The sequence below is a fragment of the Oncorhynchus clarkii genome, chromosome 6, assembly GCF_045791955.1.
Source record: "Oncorhynchus clarkii lewisi isolate Uvic-CL-2024 chromosome 6, UVic_Ocla_1.0, whole genome shotgun sequence".
Classification (NCBI taxonomy): Eukaryota; Metazoa; Chordata; class Actinopteri; order Salmoniformes; family Salmonidae; genus Oncorhynchus; species Oncorhynchus clarkii.
The window spans coordinates 90145160-90167713 of NC_092152.1; the positions used below are offsets into that span (position 1 = coordinate 90145160).

At 43.4% G+C, this 22554-nt stretch overlaps 1 protein-coding gene across 1 annotated transcript in view; it reads left to right on the forward strand.

Moving 5' to 3' along the window:
- Positions 1-22554, forward strand: part of LOC139411797 (probable E3 ubiquitin-protein ligase HERC1) — a 287754-nt gene that overhangs the window by 23744 nt on the left and 241456 nt on the right. Inside the window, exons 8-16 of the mRNA XM_071158543.1 lie at positions 4456-4599; positions 4842-4969; positions 7413-7557; positions 10664-10835; positions 13052-13186; positions 13768-13933; positions 17114-17239; positions 18228-18437; positions 20462-20614. Coding sequence (XP_071014644.1) covers positions 4456-4599; positions 4842-4969; positions 7413-7557; positions 10664-10835; positions 13052-13186; positions 13768-13933; positions 17114-17239; positions 18228-18437; positions 20462-20614 — 1379 coding nt within the window. The remainder of the gene's footprint in view (positions 1-4455; positions 4600-4841; positions 4970-7412; positions 7558-10663; positions 10836-13051; positions 13187-13767; positions 13934-17113; positions 17240-18227; positions 18438-20461; positions 20615-22554) is intronic.

The window sequence follows — 22554 nt, forward strand, 5'->3', positions numbered from 1 at the left end:
CTGTCCGTGTTTTAACTAGTCTGTCTGTCCGTGTTGTAGCTAGTCAGTCTGTCCGTGTTGTAACTAGTCTGTCTGTCCATGTTGTAACTAGTCAGTCTGTCCGTGTTGTAACTAGTCAGTCTGTCCGTGTTGTAACTGGTCAGTCTGTCCGTGTTGTAGCTAGTCTGTCTGTCCGTGTTGTAGCTAGTCTGTCTGTCCGTGTTGTAGCTAGTCTGTCCGTGTTGTAGCTAGTCAGTCTGTCCGTGTTGTAATGTATCTAGTCTGTCCATGTTGTAGCTAGTCTGTCTGTCCGTGTTGTAACTAGTCTGTCCGTGTTGTAGCTAGTCAGTCTGTCCGTGTTGTAGCTAATCTGTCTGTCCATGTTGTAGCTAGTCTGTCCGTGTTGTAGCTAGTCAGTCTGTCCGTGTTGTAGCTAGTCTGTCCGTGTTGTAGGTAGCTAGTCTGTCCGTGTTGTAGCTAGTCAGTCTGTCCATGTTGTAGCTAGTCTGTCTGTCCATGTTGTAGCTAGTCTGTCTGTCCGTGTTGTATCTAGTCTGTCCGTGTTGTAGCTAGTCAGTCCGTGTTGTATCTAGTCTGTCCGTGTTGTAACTAAATCAAATCAAATTTATTTATATAGCCCTTCGTACATCAGCTGATATATCAAAGTGCTGTACAGAAACCCAGCCTAAAACCCCAAACAGCAAGCAATGCAGGTGGCTAGGAAAAACTCCCTAGAAAGGCCAAAACCTAGGAAGAAACCTAGAGAGGAACCAGGCTATGTGGGGTGGCCAGTCCTCTTCTGGCTGTGCCGGGTGGAGATTATAACAGAACATGGCCAAGATGTTCAAATGTTCATAAATGACATATTTCTTCACTGTCTGGTTGATATGTTGATAATATATTTCTCCACTGTCTGGTTGATATGTTGATAATATATTTCTCCCCTGTCTGGTTGATAATATATTTCTCCACTGTCTGGTTGATATGTTGATAATATATTTCTCCTCTGTCTGGTTGATAATATATTTCTCCTCTGTCTGGTTGATAATATATTTCTCCCCTGTCTGGTTGATAATATATTTCTCCTCTGTCTGGTTGATAATATATTTCTCCTCTGTCTGGTTGATAATATATTTCTCCACTGTCTGGTTGATAATATATTTCTCTACTGTCTGGTTGATATGTTGATAATATATTTCTCCCCTGTCTGGTTGATATGTTGATAATATATTTCTCCCCTGTCTGGCTGATATGTTGATAATATATTTCTCCTCTGTCTGGTTGATAATATATTTCTCCACTGTCTGGTTGATATGTTGATAATATATTTCTCTACTGTCTGGTTGATATGTTGATAATATATTTCTCCCCTGTCTGGCTGATATGTTGATAATATATTTCTCCTCTGTCTGGTTGATAATATATTTCTCCCCTGTCTGGTTGATATGTTGATAATATATTTCTCCACTGTCTGGTTGATATGTTGATAATATATTTCTCCCCTGTCTGGTTGATAATATATTTCTCCACTGTCTGGTTGATATGTTGATAATATATTTCTCCTCTGTCTGGTTGATAATATATTTCTCCTCTGTCTGGTTGATAATATATTTCTCCCCTGTCTGGTTGATAATATATTTCTCCTCTGTCTGGTTGATAATATATTTCTCCTCTGTCTGGTTGATAATATATTTCTCCACTGTCTGGTTGATAATATATTTCTCTACTGTCTGGTTGATATGTTGATAATATATTTCTCCCCTGTCTGGTTGATAATATATTTCTCCACTGTCTGGTTGATAATATATTTCTCTACTGTCTGGTTTATATGTTGATAATATATTTCTCCACTGTCTGGTTGATATGTTGATAATATATTTCTCCCCTGTCTGGTTGATAATATATTTCTCCACTGTCTGGTTGATATGTTGATAATATATTTCTCCCCTGTCTGGTTGATATGTTGATAATATATTTCTCTACTGTCTGGTTGATAATATATTTCTCTACTGTCTGGTTGATAATATATTTCTCCCCTGTCTGGTTGATAATATATTTCTCCACTGTCTGGTTGATATGTTGATAATATATTTCTCCACTGTCTGGTTGATAATATATTTCTCTACTGTCTGGTTGATAATATATTTCTCCACTGTCTGGTTGATAATATATTTCTCCACTGTCTGGTTGATAATATATTTCTCCTCTGTCTGGTTGATAATATATTTCTCCTCTGTCTGGTTGATAATATATTTCTCCCCTGTCTGGCTGATATGTTGATAATATATTTCTCCTCTGTCTGGTTGATAATATATTTCTCCCCTGTCTGGTTGATATGTTGATAATATATTTCTCCCCTGTCTGGTTGATATGTTGATAATATATTTCTCCACTGTCTGGTTGATATGTTGATAATATATTTCTCTACTGTCTGGTTGATATGTTGATAATATATTTCTCCACTGTCTGGTTGATATGTTGATAATATATTTCTCCTCTGTCTGGTTGATAATATATTTCTCCCCTGTCTGGTTGATATGTTGATAATATATTTCTCCCCTGTCTGGTTGATATGTTGATAATATATTTCTCCACTGTCTGGTTGATAATATATTTCTCCACTGTCTGGTTGATATGTTGATAATAATTTATCCACTATCTGGTTGATATGTTGATAATATATTTCTCCACTGTCTGGTTGATATGTTGATAATATATTTCTCCACTGTCTGGTTGATATGTTGATAATAATTTATCCACTATCTGGTTGATATGTTGATAATATATTTCTCCACTGTCTGGTTGATATGTTGATAATAATTTATCCACTATCTGGTTGATATGTTGATAATATATTTCTCCACTGTCTGGTTGATATGTTGATAATAATTTATCCACTATCTGGTTGATATGTTGATAATATATTTCTCCACTGTCTGGTTGATATGTTGATAATAATTTATCCACTGTCTGGTTGATATGTTGATAATATATTTCTCTACTGTCTGGTTGATATGTTGATAATATATTTCTCCACTGTCTGGTTGATATGTTGATAATATATTTCTCCCCTGTCTGGTTGATAATATATTCCTCTACTGTCTGGTTGATATGTTGATAATATATTTCTCCACTGTCTGGTTGATATGTTGATAATATATTTCTCCACTGTCTGGTTGATATGTTGATAATAATTTATCCACTATCTGGTTGATATGTTGATAATATATTTCTCCACTGTCTGGTTGATATGTTGATAATAATTTATCCACTATCTGGTTGATATGTTGATAATATATTTCTCCACTGTCTGGTTGATATGTTGATAATAATTTATCCACTATCTGGTTGATATGTTGATAATATATTTCTCCACTGTCTGGTTGATATGTTGATAATAATTTATCCACTGTCTGGTTGATATGTTGATAATATATTTCTCTACTGTCTGGTTGATATGTTGATAATATATTTCTCCACTGTCTGGTTGATATGTTGATAATATATTTCTCCCCTGTCTGGTTGATAATATATTCCTCTACTGTCTGGTTGATATGTTGATAATATATTTCTCCACTGTCTGGTTGATATGTTGATAATATATTTCTCCACTGTCTGGTTGATAATATATTTCTCCACTGTCTGGTTGATATGTTGATAATATATTTCTCCACTGTCTGGTTGATAATATATTTCTCCACTGTCTGGTTGATATGTTGATAATATATTTCTCCACTGTCTGGTTGATATGTTGATAATATATTTCTCCACTGTCTGGTTGATATGTTGATAATATATTTCTCCTCTGTCTGGTTGATAATATATTTCTCCCCTGTCTGGTTGATATGTTGATAATATATTTCTCCACTGTCTGGTTGATATGTTGATAATATATTTCTCCACTGTCTGGTTGATATGTTGATAATATATTTCTCCACTGTCTGGTTGATATGTTGATAATATATTTCTCCCGTCTGGTTGATATGTTGATAATATATTTCTCCACTGTCTGGTTGATATGTTGATAATATATTTATCCACTGTCTGGTTGATATGTTGATAATATATTTCTCCCCTGTCTGGTTGATAATATATTTCTCTACTGTCTGGTTGATATGTTGATAATATATTCCTCCACTGTCTGGTTGATAATATATTTCTCTACTGTCTGGTTGATATGTTGATAATATATTTCTCTACTGTCTGGTTGATATGTTGATAATATATTTCTCCACTGTCTGGTTGATATGTTGATAATATATTTCTCCCCTGTCTGGTTGATAATATATTTCTCTACTGTCTGGTTGATATGTTGATAATATATTTCTCTACTGTCTGGTTGATATGTTGATAATATATTTCTCCACTGTCTGGTTGATATGTTGATAATATATTTCTCCACTGTCTGGTTGATAATATATATCTCCCCCGTCTGGTGTCTTGACATATCTCTCCTCTCTGTGTTTTGGTGTGCAGGTCACGGAGACAGCAACAGCAGAAACATTCCTACTCTGGTCAAAGACATCAGCAACGTAGGAGAGGTGTCTTGTGGGAGTTCTCACACCATAGCTTTGTCAAAAGATGGCCGCACCGTGTGGTCCTTCGGAGGGGGAGACAATGGTGGGTGAAGGCTCAGGACGCAAGACTGGAATCCATCGGGTGTTTTTATATCAGCGTCATTATGTGGAAATGATCAATATATCTCTAAATGTCGACACATATATGGAAATATAAAAGACAATATATAAATATAGTTTATTGTGTAATTCTGTCTTCATATTGAAGAATGGGTTTTACATAAATAATACGATTGGCAATATGTCTCTAAATGTCTCTAAATGTGTCATTTGTCTATCCTGCAGGGAAACTGGGGCATGGAGATACAAACCGTGTCTATAAACCCAAAGTAGTGGAGGCCTTGCAGGGGATGTTCATAAGGAAAGTGTGTGCTGGAAGCCAGTCCTCCCTGGCCCTGACCTCCACTGGACAGGTACGACTGACTGTTTACTGACTGTTTACTGACTGTTGTACCCTTTAGAAACGGGAGGGAGAAATCTGGAACATCTGTACCTGTCCCTGGGCAGAGCGGTCCATGCCAGGCTGTGTGTTCTACATGCTATATTTCTATACTGACCTGTCTCCCTGGGCATCATGTCTCTTCTACATGCTATATTTCTATACTGACCTGTCCCTGGGCATCGTGTCTCTTCTACATGCTATATTTCTATACTGACCTGTCCCTGGGCATCATGTCTCTTCTACATGCTATATTTCTATACTAACCTGTCCCTGGGCATCATGTCTCTTCTACATGCTATATTTCTATACTAACCTGTCCCTGGGCATCATGTCTCTTCTACATGCTATATTTCTATACTGACCTGTCCCTGGGCATCGTGTCTCTTCCACATGCTATATTTCTATACTGACCTGTCCCTGGGCATCATGTCTCTTCTACATGCTATATTTCTATACTAACCTGTCCCAGGGCATCATGTCTCTTCTACATGCTATATTTCTATACTGACCTGTCCCTGGGCATCGTGTCTCTTCTACATGCTATAACTTCACTTGTCTCTTGTAAAATAGTTGTTTTTACTTCAAGGGAGGGATGGTGTCCTGGTTAAATACAAGTTAAATGAAGTGTATTGCCCAGGGATGGGTCACAACAACAGCCACAACGACAGACGATGCCTTCGGGGATAAAGAAAACATTGGCTGTGGCTTGGGTTTGATCTTGGAATTCTGCTAGTCAACGATTCAAGGAATTCTTTCGTTTGTGAATAAACAGAAGACTGTTTTGTTGATATAATCTCTCCCTGTTTGTGTGGAGTGTTGCTGTTTACACTTAACACTATATTATATGTCCTGTGTTCTAGTGACTGGTTCTATGTCCTGTGTTCTAGTAACTGGTTCTATGTCCTGTGTTCTAGTGACTGGTTCTATGTCCTGTGTTCTAGTGACTGGTTCTATGTCCTGTGTTCTAGTGACTGGTTCTATGTTCTGTGTTCTAGTGACTGGTTCTATGTTCTGTGTTCTAGTGACTGGTTCTATGTCCTGTGTTCTAGTGACTGGTTCTATGTTCTGTGTTCTAGTGACTGGTTATATGTCCTGTGTTCTAGTGACTGGTTCTATGTCCTGTGTTCTAGTGACTGGTTCTATGTCCTGTGTTCTAGTGACTGGTTCTATGTCCTGTGTTCTAGTGACTGGTTCTATGTCCTGTGTTCTAGTGACTGGTTATATGTCCTGTGTTCTAGTGACTGGTTTTATGTCCTGTGCTCTAGTGACTGGTTCTATGTCCTGTGTTCTAGTGACTGGTTCTATGTCCTGTGTTCTAGTGACTGGTTCTATGTCCTGTGTTCTAGTGACTGGTTCTATGTCCTGTGTTCTAGTGACTGGTTCTATGTCCTGTGTTCTAGTGACTGGTTCTATGTCCTGTGTTCTAGTGACTGGTTCTATGTCCTGTGTTCTAGTGACTGGTTCTAGTGACTGGTTCTATGTCCTGTGTTCTAGTGACTGGTTCTATGTCCTGTGTTCTAGTGACTGGTTCTATGTCCTGTGTTCTAGTGACTGGTTTTATGTCCTGTGCTCTAGTGACTGGTTCTATGTCCTGTGTTCTAGTGACTGGTTCTATGTCCTGTGTTCTAGTGACTGGTTCTATGTCCTGTGTTCTAGTGACTGGTTCTATGTCCTGTGTTCTAGTGACTGGTTCTATGTCCTGTGTTCTAGTGACTGGTTCTATGTTCTGTGTTCTAGTGACTGGTTATATGTCCTGTGTTCTAGTGACTGGTTTTATGTCCTGTGCTCTAGTGACTGGTTCTATGTCCTGTGTTCTAGTGACTGGTTCTATGTCCTGTGTTCTAGTGACTGGTTCTATGTCCTGTGTTCTAGTGACTGGTTCTATGTCCTGTGTTCTAGTGACTGGTTCTATGTCCTGTGTTCTAGTGACTGGTTCTATGTCCTGTGTTCTAGTGACTGGTTCTAGTGACTGGTTCTATGTCCTGTGTTCTAGTGACTGGTTCTATGTCCTGTGTTCTAGTGACTGGTTCTATGTCCTGTGTTCTAGTGACTGGTTTTATGTCCTGTGCTCTAGTGACTGGTTCTATGTCCTGTGTTCTAGTGACTGGTTCTATGTCCTGTGTTCTAGTGACTGGTTCTATGTCCTGTGTTCTAGTGACTGGTTCTATGTCCTGTGTTCTAGTGACTGGTTCTATGTCCTGTGTTCTAGTGACTGGTTCTATGTCCTGTGTTCTAGTGACTGGTTCTATGTCCTGTGTTCTAGTGACTGGTTCTATGTCCTGTGTTGTAGTAACTGGTTCTATGTCCTGTGTTCTAGTGACTGGTTCTATGTCCTGTGTTCTAGTAACTGGTCCTGTGTTGTAGTAACTGGTCCTGTGTTGTAGTAACTGGTCCTGTGTTGTCCTGTGTTCCAGGTGTATGCCTGGGGCTGCGGGGCCTGCCTGGGCTGTGGCTCCTCTGAAGCCACTGCACTGAGACCCAAGCTGATTGAGGAGTTGACGGCGACCAGGGTGGTGGACCTCTCCATAGGAGACAGCCACTGTCTAGCTCTCTCACACGGTAAAACAATCCTTTAAAAAAAGATATGATTATTTTAAATCTATGATGTCAGTATTTTGCGTGTTTATTGGTTAGAGAGAGACAGAGGTAGAAGGTAGTAGAGAGAATGCTGAAAGAGCAAGACAGTGGTAGAAGGTAGTAGAGAGAGTGCTGAAAGAGAGAGACAGAGGTAGTAGAGAGAGTGCTGAAAGAGAGAGACAGAGGTAGTAGAGAGAGTGCTGAAAGAGAGAGACAGAGGTAGTAGAGAGAGTGCTGAAAGAGAGAGACAGAGGTAGTAGAGAGAGTGCTGAAAGAGAGAGACAGAGGTAGAAGGTAGTAGAGAGAGTGCTGAAAGAGAGAGACAGAGGTAGTAGAGAGAGTGCTGAAAGAGAGAGACAGAGGTAGAAGGTAGTAGAGAGTGCTGAAAGAGAGAGACAGAGGTAGAAGGTAGTAGAGAGAGTGCTGAAAGAGAGAGACAGAGGTAGAAGGTAGTAGAGAGAGTGCTGAAAGAGAGAGACAGAGGTAGAAGGTAGTAGAGAGAGTGCTGAAAGAGAGAGCCAGTAGATTAGACCACTAGACCACCCAGGCAATATACGATTATTTATTAAGGATTTGTCCAGTTTATTGGACAGAGACAGAGAGACAGTAAAGGATTTGTCCAGTTTATTGGACAGAGACATTAAATGATTTGTCCAGTTTATTGGACCGAGACAGAGAGACAGGAAAGGATTTGTCCAGTTTATTGGGACAGAGACAGAGAGACAGGAAAGGATTTGTCCAGTTTATTGGACAGAGACAGGAAAGGATTTGTCCAGTTTATTGGACAGAGACAGTAAAGGATTTGTCCAGTTTATTGGACAGAGACAGTAAAGGATTTGTCCAGTTTATTGGACAGAGACAGGAAAGGATTTATCCAGTTTATTGGACAGAGACATGAAAGGATTTGTCCAGTTTATTGGACAGAGACAGTAAAGGATTTGTCCAGTTTATTGGACAGAGACATTAAATGATTTGTCCAGTTTATTGGACAGAGACAGAGAGACAGTAAATGATTTGTCCAGTTTATTGGACAGAGACAGAGAGACAGTAAAGGATTTGTCCAGTTTATTGGACAGAGACAGAGAGACAGTAAAGGATTTGTCCAGTTTATTGGACAGAGACAGGAAAGGATTTGTCCAGTTTATTGGACAGAGACAGTAAAGGATTTGTCCAGTTTATTGGACAGAGACAGTAAAGGATTTGTCCAGTTTATTGGACAGAGACAGGAAAGGATTTATCCAGTTTATTGGACAGAGACATGAAAGGATTTGTCCAGTTTATTGGACAGAGACAGTAAAGGATTTGTCCAGTTTATTGGACAGAGACATTAAATGATTTGTCCAGTTTATTGGACAGAGACAGAGAGACAGTAAATGATTTGTCCAGTTTATTGGACAGAGACAGAGAGACAGTAAAGGATTTGTCCAGTTTATTGGACAGAGACAGAGAGACAGTAAAGGATTTGTCCAGTTTATTGGACAGAGACAGAGAGACAGTAAATGATTTGTCCAGTTTATTGGACAGAGACAGAGAGACAGTAAAGGATTTGTCCAGTTTATTGGACAGAGACAGAGAGACAGTAAAGGATTTGTCCAGTTTATTGGACAGAGACAGAGAGACAGTAAAGGATTTGTCCAGTTTATTGGACAGAGACAGAGAGACAGTAAAGGATTTGTCCAGTTTATTGGACAGAGACAGAGAGACAGTAAATGATTTGTCCAGTTTATTGGACAGAGACAGAGAGACAGTAAAGGATTTGTCCAGTTTATTGGACAGAGACAGAGAGACAGTAAAGGATTTGTCCAGTTTATTGGACAGAGACAGAGAGACAGTAAAGGATTTGTCCAGTTTATTGGACAGAGACAGAGAGACAGTAAATGATTTGTCCAGTTTATTGGACAGAGACAGAGAGACAGTAAAGGATTTGTCCAGTTTATTGGACAGAGACAGAGAGACAGTAAAGGATTTGTCCAGTTTATTGGACAGAGACAGAGAGACAGTAAAGGATTTGTCCAGTTTATTGGACAGAGACAGAGAGACAGTAAAGGATTTGTCCAGTTTATTGGACAGAGACAGAGAGACAGGAAAGGATTTGTCCAGTTTATTGGACAGAGACAGAGAGACAGAACAATAAGGAGGATAGTTTACTAGACAGACGAGGGCTGGATTCTAACCGGCGTCAGCCCAGCCCAGGCAGCAGCAGTAACCACCAGCCCAGCCCACAGTAAAACAGCAGCCTCTAACCACAAGTTCAACACAGTACCTGGAGAGAGCTAGATGTGGGGTAGTATTGACTTATCCTGCTTCAACCGTTTTACTAGAGATTCTCTTGTTTATCTGTAAAGTTCAAACAGGATAAATCATATATGCTCTTGTTTCTGAAAGGGGAGATTCTTATGACCACATACACATTTCACCAGTTACTAATCTTATTTCTTAATCTAATTTCTTCATCTCACTTCTTAATCTCACTTCTTAATCTCACTTTTTAATCTCACTTCTTAATCTCACTTCTTAATCTCACTTCTTAATCTCACTTTTTAATCTCACTTCTTAATCTCACTTCTTAATCTCACTTTTTAATCTCACTTCTTCATCTCACTTCTTAATCTCACTTCTTAGTTTTACTTCTTAATCTCACTTCTTAATCTCACTTTTTAATCTCACTTCTTAATCTCACTTCTTAATCTCACTTTTTAATCTCACTTCTTCATCTCACTTCTTAATCTCACTTCTTAGTCTCACTTCTTAATCTTATTTCTTAATCTCACTTTTTAATCTCACTTCTTCATCTCACTTCTTAGTCTCACTTCTTAATCTTATTTCTTAATCTCACTTCTTAATCTCACTTCTTAATCTCACTTTTTAATCTCACTTCTTAATCTCACTTCTTAGTTTTACTTCTTAATCTCACTTCTTAATCTCACTTCTTAGTCTCACTTCTTAATCTTATTTCTTCATCTCACTTCTTAATCTCACACCACATTTTAAACTACATCGTAACATCCCAAAATGTTCCTGTGATTGGATGATTAAATCAACTTGATGTCTATTTTTCCTCTCATCTCCCTGTCTCTCCTCCACCTAGACAATGAGGTGTATGCTTGGGGTAACAACTCCATGGGTCAGTGTGGCCAGGGTAACTCTACTGGTCCCATCACCAAGCCGAAGAAGGTGGTTGGTCTGGACGGTGTGGTCATCCAACAGATCTCAGCTGGTACCTCCCACAGCCTGGCATGGACCGCTCTGCCCAGGGACAGGTTGGTCCTGCTACCGGAACGCATAGAAATATAGCATGTAGAAAAGACACGGTGCCCAGGGACAGGTCAGTATAGAAATATAGAAGAGACATGGTGCCCAGGGACAGGTCAGTATAGAAATATAGCATTTAGAAGAGACACGATGCCCAGGGACAGGTCAGTAAAGAAATATAGCATGTAGAAGAGACACTGTAGCCAGGGACAGGTCAGTATAGAAATATAGCATTTAGAAGAGACACGATGCCCAGGGACAGGTCAGTATAGAAATATAGCATTTAGAAGTGAGACGATACCCAGGGACATGTCAGTATAGAAATATAGCATTTAGAAGAGACACGATGCCCAGAGACATGTCAGTATAGAAATATAGCATTTAGAAGGGACACGATGCCCAGAGACATGTCAGTATAGAAATATAGCATTTAGAAGAGACATGATGCCCAGGGACAGGTCAGTATAGAAATATAGCATTTAGAAGAGACATGATGCCCAGGGACAGGTCAGTATAGAAATATAGCATGCAGAAGAGACATGATGCCCAGGGACAGGTCAGTATAGAAATATATAATGTTGAACACACAGCCTGGCATGGACCACTCTGCCCAGGGACAGGTACAGATCCATGGTCTTCTGAGGTCTGCCCCCATCCCAGTCCCCCCATCCCAGTCCCAACCCCCCCATCCCAGTCCTGTCCCAAAGCCCCCATCCCAGTCCCCCCCCAACCCCCCCATCCCAGTCCCACCCCCAAATCCCAGTCTCATCCCCATCCCCCCAACCCAGTCCCACCCCCCCATCCCAGTCCCATCCCCGCATCCCAGTCCCACCCCCCATCCCAGTCCCATCCCAGTCCCACCCCCCATCCCAGTCCCATCCCAGTATCAACCCCCATCCCCCCATCCCAGTCCCACCCCCCATCCCAGTCCCATCCCAGTACCAACCCCCATCCCAGTCCCACCCCCCCAACCCCCCCATCCCAGTCCCACCCCCAAATCCCAGTCTCATCCCCATCCCCCCAACCCAGTCCCACCCCCCCATCCCAGTCCCACCCCCCCATCCCAGTCCCATCCCCCCATCCCAGTCCCACCCCCCATCCCAGTCCCACCCCCCATCCCAGTCCCATCCCAGTACCAACCCCCATCCCCCCATCCCAGTCCCACCCCCCATCCCAGTCCCATCCCAGTACCAACCCCCATCCCCCCATCCCAGTCCCACCCCCCCATCCCAGTCCCATCCCAGTCCCAGTCCCAACCCCCATCCCAGTCCCATTCCAGTCCCATCCCAGTCCCACCCCCCATCCCAGTCCCAACCCCCCCATCCCAGTCCCACCCCCCATCCCAGTCCTAACCCCCCATCCCAGTCCCAACCCAGTCCCAGTCCCACCCCCATCCCAGTCCCATTCCAGTCCCATCCCAGTCCCAACCCCCATCCCAGTCCCACCCCCCCATCCCAGTCCCATCTACCAATCCCAGTCCCACCCCCCCATCCCAGTCCCATCCCCCATCCCAGTCCTACCCCCCCATCCCAGTGCCATCCCCCATCCCAGTCCCACCCCCCATCCCAGTCCCATCCCAGTCCCATCTACCAGTCCCACACCCCATCCCAGTCCCACCCCCCATCCCAGTCCCAACCCCCCCATCCCAGTCCCACCACCCCATCCCAGTCCCAACCCCCCCATCCCAGTCCCAACCCCCATCCCAGTCCCACCCCCATCCCAGTCCCACCCCCCCATCCCAGTCCCACCCCCCCATCCCAGTCCCAACCCCCATCCCAGTCCCACCCCCCATCCCAGTCCCACCCCCATCCCAGTCCCACCCCCCCATCCCAGTCCCACCCCCCCATCCCAGTCCCAACCCCCATCCCAGTCCCACCCCCATCCCAGTCCCACCCCCATCCCAGTCCCAACCCCCCCCATTCCAGTCCCACCCCCCCATCCCAGTCCCATCCCAGTCCCACCCCCCCATCCCAGTCCCATCCCAGTGCCACCCCCCCATCCCAGTCCCATCTCTATCCATGATGCTTCTATGTGGAACGCTGAGTCTGCTGCACCACAACCCTGGACTTCAGACCTGCAGGGGGTCAGTGGGGACTGTTCCTACTGTACACACACACACAAACTGTTCACACACACACACACACACACACACACACACACACACACACACACACACACAGACCCTATGAGATGATAATATTGTTGCGTTTTAATTGGTCGACAGACAGGTGGTAGCGTGGCACAGACCCTACTGTGTGGACCTGGAAGAAAGCACCTTCTCTCACCTGCGTTCCTTCCTAGAGCGCTACTGTGATGGCATCAACAGCGAGGTGCCACCCCTCCCCTTCCCCTCCTCCAGGTAGGTACTGGTACTGCAGGCACCTCAGGGAACCCTACAGCACCGCTCACTGTAAAGACAGGAATGAAATCATTGGAACCTTGTCCAGCTCATAGATACAATGTGTTTAATGGGGTTCCATTCATTCTAAACATTCCGTCCTGAAGACGTGAAATGACAGTAGCCTCCACCACGCTGACTATTCATCTGAGGCATTAACGGTCCCGTAAGACCACGAAAACACAATAAGGTTTGAGTGTATGTAAACTTCTGACCCACTGGGAATGTGATGAAAGAAATAAAAGCTGAAATAAATCATTCTCTCTACTATTATTCTGACATTTCACATTCTGAAAATATAGTGGTGATCCTAACTGACCTTAAACAGGGATTTTTTTACTAGGATTAAATGTCAGGAATTGTGAAATGTTTAAATGTATTTGGCTAAGGTGTATGTACATTTCCGACTTCAACTGTACATTCTGTAGCATTTTACTGATGCTACAATCAATGAAAACCATTGCATTGCCTTTCTGCTGGGCTTCGTCTTCTGTCTTATCAAGACAGTATCATAACACTCTGACGTACCACTTCATATACAGGGAGCATCACAACTTCCTGAAACTCTGCCTTCGACTGCTGTCCAATCACCTGGCTTTGGCTCTGGCCGGGGGAGTGGCCACCAGTATCCTAGGGCGACAGGCCCGCCCCCTCCGGAACCTTCTCTTCAGACTGATGGATTCCTCTGTTCCTGATGAGATCCAAGAGGTGAACACCGGCTCACACAGTAACCACTAGATCAGCTGTTCCTTTGAAGGGTGTCTGTATACAGTCCGAATGGCAACAATATAGATTTAACTATAAACCCTCAAAACACTACATCTCTACTTACTGGACAACATTACCTTTCAGGCTAGAGATGACAATATGGACTCTGGATATGTGAAGCAACAAGGCACAATCTGTTGACTAACTGGTCTGAACTTGACTATTTGCCAGGTCCCTGACCCGTTGGGGTTTTGTCCCTGAGCCAAACCCAGTGTCGCTGTGTTTTGGTTGTCAGGCTGGGATTGAGATCGATAGTCAAGCTGTTGTCTCTTCTCATTGTGTGTTTTGGTTGTCAGGCTGGGATTGAGATCGATAGTCAAGCTGTTGTCTCTTCTCATTTTGTGTTTTGGTTGTCAGGCTGGGATTGAGATCGATAGTCAAGCTGTTGTCTCTTCTCATTTTGTGTTTTGGTTGTCAGGCTGGGATTGAGATCGATAGTCAAGCTGTTGTCTCTTCTCATTTTGTGTTTTGGTTGTCAGGCTGGGATTGAGATCGATAGTCAAGCTGTTGTCTCCTCTCATTGTGTGTTTTGGTTGTCAGGCTGGGATTGAGATCGATAGTCAAGCTGTTGTCTCTTCTCATTGTGTGTTTTGGTTGTCAGGCTGGGATTGAGATGGATAGTCAAGCTGTTGTCTCCTCTCATTGTGTGTTTTGGTTGTCAGGCTGGGATTGAGATGGATAGTCAAGCTGTTGTCTCTTCTCATTGTGTGTTTTGGTTGTCAGGCTGGGATTGAGATGGATAGTCAAGCTGTTGTCTCCTCTCATTGTGTGTTTTGGTTGTCAGGCTGGGATTGAGATGGATAGTCAAGCTGTTGTCTCCTCTCATTGTGTGTTTTGGTTGTCAGGCTGGGATTGAGATGGATAGTCAAGCTGTTATCTCTTCTCATTGTGTGTTTTGGTTGTCAGGCTGGGATTGAGATGGATAGTCAAGCTGTTGTCTCTTCTCATTGTGTGTTTTGGTTGTCAGGCTGGGATTGAGATGGATAGTCAAGCTGTTGTCTCTTCTCATTGTGTGTTTTGGTTGTCAGGCTGGGATTGAGATCGATAGTCAAGCTGTTGTCTCCTCTCATTGTGTGTTTTGGTTGTCAGGCTGGGATTGAGATCGATAGTCAAGCTGTTGTCTCTTCTCATTGTGTGTTTTGGTTGTCAAGCTGGGATTGAGATCGATAGTCAAGCTGTTGTCTCTTCTCATTGTGTGTTTTGGTTGTCAGGCTGGGATTGAGATCGATAGTCAAGCTGTTGTCTCTTCTCATTGTGTGTTTTGGTTGTCAAGCTGGGATTGAGATCGATAGTCAAGCTGTTGTCTCTTCTCATTGTGTGTTTTGGTTGTCAGGCTGGGATTGAGATCGATAGTCAAGCTGTTGTCTCCTCATTGTGTGTTTTGGTTGTCAGGCTGGGATTGAGATGGATAGTCAAGCTGTTGTCTCTTCTCATTGTGTGTTTTGGTTGTCAGGCTGGGATTGAGATCGATAGTCAAGCTGTTGTCTCCTCTCATTGTGTGTTTTGGTTGTCAGGCTGGGATTGAGATCGATAGTCAAGCTGTTATCTCCTCTCATTCTGTGGTGCTGTTGTTGTTTATGCCAGACTGTGTTTGAAACACTGTCTGTTGGGGGCCTGTGGTACGAAAAACTGAGTTTGTGGGACATCTCTGTGTAATCAGGCTGTGTTTGAGACGCTAACACTGTGTTGTGTTGTCAGGCTCTAGCACAGTGTTGTGTTGTCGGGCTCTAACACTGTGTCTCTGTGTTGTCGGGCTCTAACACTTTGTCTCTGTGTTGTCGGGCTCTAACACTGTGTCTCTGTGTTGTCGGGCTCTAACACTGTGTCTCTGTGTTGTCAGGCTCTAGCACTCTGTCTCTGTGTTTTCGGGCTCTGACACTGTGTTGTGTTGTCGGGCTCTGACACTGTGTTGTGTTGTCGGGCTCTAACACTGTGTTGTGTTGTCGGGCTCTAACACTGTGTTGTGTTGTCGGGCTCTAACACTGTGTCTCTGTGTTGTCAGGCTCTAACCCTGTGTCTCTGTGTTGTCGGGCTCTAATGGTGTCTGTGTTGTCAGGCTTTAGCACTTTGTCTCTGTGTTGTCAGGCTCTAACCCTGTGTCTCTGTGTTGTCAGGCTCTAGCACTGTGTCTCTGTGTTGTCAGGCTCTAGCACTCTGTCTCTGTGTTGTCGGGCTCTGACACTGTGTTGTCGGGTTCTAACACTGTGTTGTGTTGTCAGGCTCTAACACTGTGTTGTGTTGTCGGGCTCTAACACTGTGTTGTGTTGTCAGGCTCTAACACTGTGTTGTGTTGTCGGGCTCTAGCACTGTGTCTCTGTGTTGTCAGGATCTAACATTGTGTCTCTGTGTTATCGGGCTCTAACACTGTATCTCCGTGTTGTCGGGCTCAACCACTGTGTCTCTGTGTTGTCGGGCTCTAACACTGTGTCTCTGTGTTGTCGGGCTCTAACACTGTGTCTCTGTGTTGTCAGACTTTAACTCTGTGTTGTGTTGTCAGGCTCTAACACTGTGTCTCTGTGTTGTCAGACTTCAACACTGTCTCTGTGTTGTCAGGCTTTAACACTGTGTTGTGTTGTCAGGCTCTAGCACTGTGTCTCTGTGCTGTGTTGTCAGGCTCTAACCCTGTGTCTCTGTGCTGTCAGGCTCTAACCCTATGTCTCTGTGTTGTCGGACTCTAACACTGTGTCTCTGTGTTGTCAGGCTCTAACCCTGTGTCTCTGTGTTGTCAGGCTCTAACCCTGTGTCTCTGTGTTGTCAGGCTCTAACACTGTGTCTCTGTGTTGTCAGGCTCTAACCCTGTGTCTCTGTGTTGTCAGGCTCTAACCCTGTGTCTCTGTGTTGTCAGGCTCTAACACTGTGTCTCTGTGTTGTCAGGCTCTAACCCTGTGTCTCTGTGTTGTCAGGCTCTAGCACTGTGTTGTCGGGTTCTAACACTGTGTCTCTGTGTTGTCGGGCTCTAACACTGTGTCTCTGTGTTGTCAGGCTCTAGCACTGTGTCTCTGTGTTGTCAGGCTCTAGCACTGTGTCTCTGTGTTGTCAGGCTCTAACCCTGTGTCTCTGTGTTGTCAGGCTCTACCACTGTGTCTCTGTTGTGTTGACCCATCTCTGTGTTTTCTCTAGGCTGTGATTGAGACTCTGTCTGTGGGGGCCACTATGCTGTTACCTCCTCTGAGAGAGAGGATGGAGCTTCTCCACTCCCTGCTGCCCCAGGGACCTGACAGATGGGAGAGTCTGTCCAAAGGACAGGTATAGTACATAGATGTATTGCACGTTGGTCTGAACAACGCCATTTACCTGTGACTATATCAATAAGGCCCTAGTTCTATTTAGTCAATAAGGCCCTAGTTCTATTTAGTCAATAAGGCCCTAGTTCTATTTAGTCAATAAGGCCCTAGTTCTATTTAGTCAATAAGGCCCTAGTTCTATTTAGTCAATAATGCCCTAGTTCTATTTAGTCAATAAGGCCCTAGTTCTATTTAAGCAATAAGGCCCGAGGGAGTGTGGTATATGGTCAATATAGCACGGCTATGGGCTGTTCTTAGCCATGACGCAACACGGAGTGCCTGGACACAGCCCTTAGCCGTGGTATATTGACCATATACCACAAACTCCCAAGGTGCCTTATTGCTATTTTATATAACAGGTGGGTCTAATCCTGAATGCTGATTTGGTTAAAACCGCATTCCAGCCGGTGTCTATTCCACAAGTTGCCCCCGGATAAATCTATGATGTTAAAATGCATATTTACTCTGTTCCATCTGACTTCGCAATCCACTGTCTCGTCAGCCCAGCCAGGCAATTTATAAACCTGATCTCCGCTATAAAAAGCATCTAGACATAGTCTCACATTTCGTTTTCAACAGCGGAGATTTGTATAAACCTTTCCGTCTGTCACTCTGACATTTGCAACATTGTTTCAATATTCAAATTGAATCTCCAGCCGTCTCATAGTGATGAACGTGTCGGGAGTCGGGTCGGGACAGACGGGCAGGAAGCTTTTCTCAGCCTGTCAAACTCATGAATCAGCATCATCTTTCTGGATTAAAATGTACAAAGAAATGTCAAAATATTACGAAGTGCAGGTTTGGGAAAAGCTTCTCCAAACGTTCCCAAGTCAAAATGCTTCCATCGATCGATCGATAGCTGACTTCTGTGTATCTCTCTTCAGCTGCGTCCTGTCCCTGCCTCTGACCCCTGACCTCTAACCTCTGACCCTTGACCCTGTGTTTTCCAGAGGATGCAACTGGACATCATTCTGACTTCGCTCCAGGACCACACCCACGTAGCATCCCTCCTGGGGTTCAGCTGTCCCCCCGAGGCCCCCGAGGCCCTGGCCTCCTCCTGCGGCCTGGACCCCTCTTACGGAGCCCCCGGCACCAACCCTGACACACACCTGGCTGAGATCCTAATGAAGACCCTGCTCAGAAACCTGGGCTTCTACACGGTGAGGAGAGAGGCAGCCTAGTTGTTCCAGATCATTCTGTCTTACAGTGGCTTGCAAAAGTATTCACCCCCCTTGGCATCTTTCCTATTTTGTTGCCTTACAACCTGGAATTAAAATAGATTTTGGGGGGGGGTTGTATCATTTGATTTACACAACATGCCTACCACTTTGAAAATACTGAATATTTTTTGTGAAACAAACCAGAAATAAGACAGAAAAACAGAAAACTTGAGCGTGCTTAACTATTCACCCCCCCAATGCCAATATTTTGTAGAGCCACCTTTTTCAGCAATTAAAGCTGTAAGTCTCTTGGGTTATGTCTCTATAAGCTTGGCACATCTAGCCACTGGGATGTTTGCCCATTCTTCAAGGCAAAACTGACCCAGCTCGTTCAAGTCGGATGGGTTCCGCTGATGTACAGCAATCTTTAAGTCATACCACAGATTCTCAATTGGATTGAGTTCTGGGCTTTGACAGGGCCATTCCAAGACATTGTGGGGATGGCGTTCTCGGGGTGATGAGAGGTGTTGGGTTTGCACCAGACATAGCGCTTTCCTTGATGGCCAAAAAGCTACATTTTAGTCTCATTTGACCAGAGTACCTTCTTCCATATTTTTGGGGAGTCTTCCAAATGCCTTTTGGCGAACACCAAATCGTGTTTTCTTATTTTTTTCTTTAAGCAATGGCTTTTTTCTGGCCACTTTTCCGTAAAGCCCAGCTCTGTGGAGTGTACGGCTTAAAGTGGTCCTATGGACAGATACTCCAATCCAAGTTTCTGATGTAGCTGTTACTCTGCTAATTCATCTAGCTTCTGATGTAGCTGTTACCCTGCTAATTCATCTAGCTTCTGATGTGACTGTTACTCTGCTAATTCATCTAGCTTCTGATGTAGCTGTTACTCTGCTAATTCATCTAGCTTCTGATGTAGCTGTTACCCTGCTAATTCATCTAGCTTCTGATGTGACTGTTACTCTGCTAATTAATCTAGCTTCTGATGTGACTGTTACTCTGCTAATTCATCTTGCTTCTGATGTGACTGTTACTCTGCTAATTCATCTAACTTCTGATGTAGCTGTTACTCTGGGAGTCTTTCTCCTGGGTGGTAGATGTAGCTGTTACCCTGCTAGTCTTTCTTCTGGGTGGTAGATGTAGCTGTTACCCTGCTAGTCTTTCTCCTGGGTGGTAGATGTAGCTGTTACTCTGGGAGTCTTTCTCCTGGGTGATATATGTGGCTGTTACCCTGCTAGTTTATCTCCTGGGTGGTAGATGTGGCTGTTACCCTGCTAGTTTATCTCCTAGGTGGTAGATGTAGCTGTTAGTTTAACTAGTTTATCTCCTGGGTGGTAGATGTAGCTGTTACCCTGCTAGTTTATCTCCTGGGTGGTAGATGTAGCTGTTAGTTTATCTAGTTTATCTCCTGGGTGGTAGATGTGGCTGTTACCCTGCTAGTTTATCTCCTGGGTGGTAGATGTAGCTGTTAGTTTAACTAGTTTATCTCCTGGGTGGTAGATGTAGCTGTTACTCTGCTAGTTTATCTCCTGGGTGGTAGATGTAGCTGTTAGTTTATCTCCTGGGTGGTAGATGTAGCTGTTAGTTTATCTAGTTTATCTCCTGGGTGGTAGATGTAGCTGTTAGTTTATCTAGTTTATCTCCTGGGTGGTAGATGTGGCTGTTACCCTGCTCGTTTATCTCCTGGGTGGTAGATGTAGCTGTTACCCTGCTAGTTTATCTCCTGGGTGGTAGATGTGGCTGTTACCCTGCTCGTTTATCTCCTGGGTGGTAGATGTAGCTGTTACCCTGCTCATTTATCTCCTTGGTGGTAGATGTAGCTGTTAGTTTATCTAGTTTATCTCCTGGGTGGTAGATGTAGCTGTTAGTTTATCTAGTTTATCTCCTGGGTGGTAGATGTGGCTGTTACCCTGCTCGTTTATCTCCTGGGTGTTATTAAGTAGCAGATCTGTGCTTCTCTCTCTTGTTGCCTGGATATTCATTGTGTGTGTGTGTGTGTGTGTGTGTGTGTGCAGGACCAAGCGTTTGGGGAACTAGAGAAGAACAGTGACAAGCTGCTCCAGGGAACGTCTTCATCAGACAGCAGTCAGCCGGCCCATCTCCACGAGCTGCTCTGCTCCCTACAGAAACAACTGCTGGCATACTGCCACATCAACTGTGTTACTGAGGTACGCACACACACACACACACACACACACACACACACACACACACACACACACACACACACACACACACACACACACACACACACACACACACACAGTCAGCCGGCCCATCCCACGAGCTGCTCTGCTCCCTACAGACACAACTGCTGGCATACTGCCACATCAACTGTGTTACTGAGGTACACACACACACACACACTGGGCATGCACACACACACACACACACACACACACACACACACTGGGCATGCATACACACACACACACACACACACACACACACACACACACACACACACTAAGCATGCATACACACACACACTGGGCATGCATACACGCACACACACACACACACACACACGCACACACACACACACACACACACACACACACACACACACACACACACACACACACACACATACGTTTTCTCAGATATTCTATACTGTGACCATCACAATCCCGTTTACAGAGCTGAAGCTTGACAAAGCAGACCTTTTATGCAACAGGTTTGAGTTTTTATTAATGAATGAAAGATGGTTACCTGTTTATGACGGTCTCTGTCATATGTTTGTGTCCACAACTCTAGTAGTAGTATTAGTTAGTAACATTGTCCTGGTCTATAATACCTCCAGAACTCTAGTAGTAGTATTAGTTAGTAACATTGTCCTGGTCTATAATACCTCCAGAACTCTAGTAGTAGTAATAGTTAGTTAGTAACATTGTCCCTGTGTTTAATACCTCCAGAACTCTAGTAGCAGTAATAGTTAGTAACATTGTTCTGGTCTATAATACCTCCAGATCTCTAGTAGTAGTAATAGTTAGTAACATTGTCCTGGTCTATAATACCTCCAGAACTCTAGTAGTAGTAATAGTTAGTAACATTGTCCTGGTCTATAATACCTCCAGAACTCTAGTAGTAGTAATAGTTAGTTAGTAACATTGTCCTGGTCTATAATACCTCCAGAACTCTAGTAGTAGTAATAGTTAGTAACATTGTCCTGGTCTATAATACCTCAAGAACTCTAGTAGTAGTAATAGTTAGTAACATTGTCCTGGTCTATAATACCTCCAGAACTCTAGTAGTAGTAATAGTTAGTAACATTGTCCTGGTCTATAATACCTCCAGATCTCTAGTAGTAGTAATAGTTAGTTAGTAACATTGTCCTGGTCTATAATACCTCCACAACTCTAGTAGTAGTAATAGTTAGTAACATTGTCCTGGTCTATAATACCTCCAGATCTCTAGTAGTAGTAATAGTTAGTTAGTAACATTGTCCTGGTCTATAATACCTCCAGAACTCTAGTAGTAGTAATAGTTAGTAACATTGTCCTGGTCTATAATACCTCCAGAACTCTAGTAGTAGTAATAGTTAGTAACATTGTCCCTGTGTTTAATACCTCCAGAACTCTAGTAGTAGTAATAGTTAGTAACATTGTCCTGGTCTATAATACCTCCACAACTCTAGTAGTAGTAATAGTTAGTTGGTAACATTGTCCTGGTCTATAATACCTCCAGAACTCTAGTAGTAGTAATAGTTAGTTAGTAACATTGTCCCTGTGTTTAATACCTCCAGAACTCTAGTAGTAGTAATAGTTAGTAACATTGTCCTGGTCTATAATACCTCCAGAACTCTAGTAGTAGTAATAGTTAGTTAGTAACATTGTCCTGGTCTATAATACCTCCAGAACTCTAGTAGTAGTAATAGTTAGTAACATTGTCCTGGTCTATAATACCTCCAGAACTCTAGTAGTAGTAATAGTTAGTTAGTAACATTGTCCTGGTCTATAATACCTCCAGAACTCTAGTAGTAGTAATAGTTAGTTAGTAACATTGTCCTGGTCTATAATACCTCCAGAACTCTAGTAGTAGTAATAGTTAGTTAGTAACATTGTCCTGGTCTATAATACCTCCAGAACTCTAGTAGTAGTAATAGTTA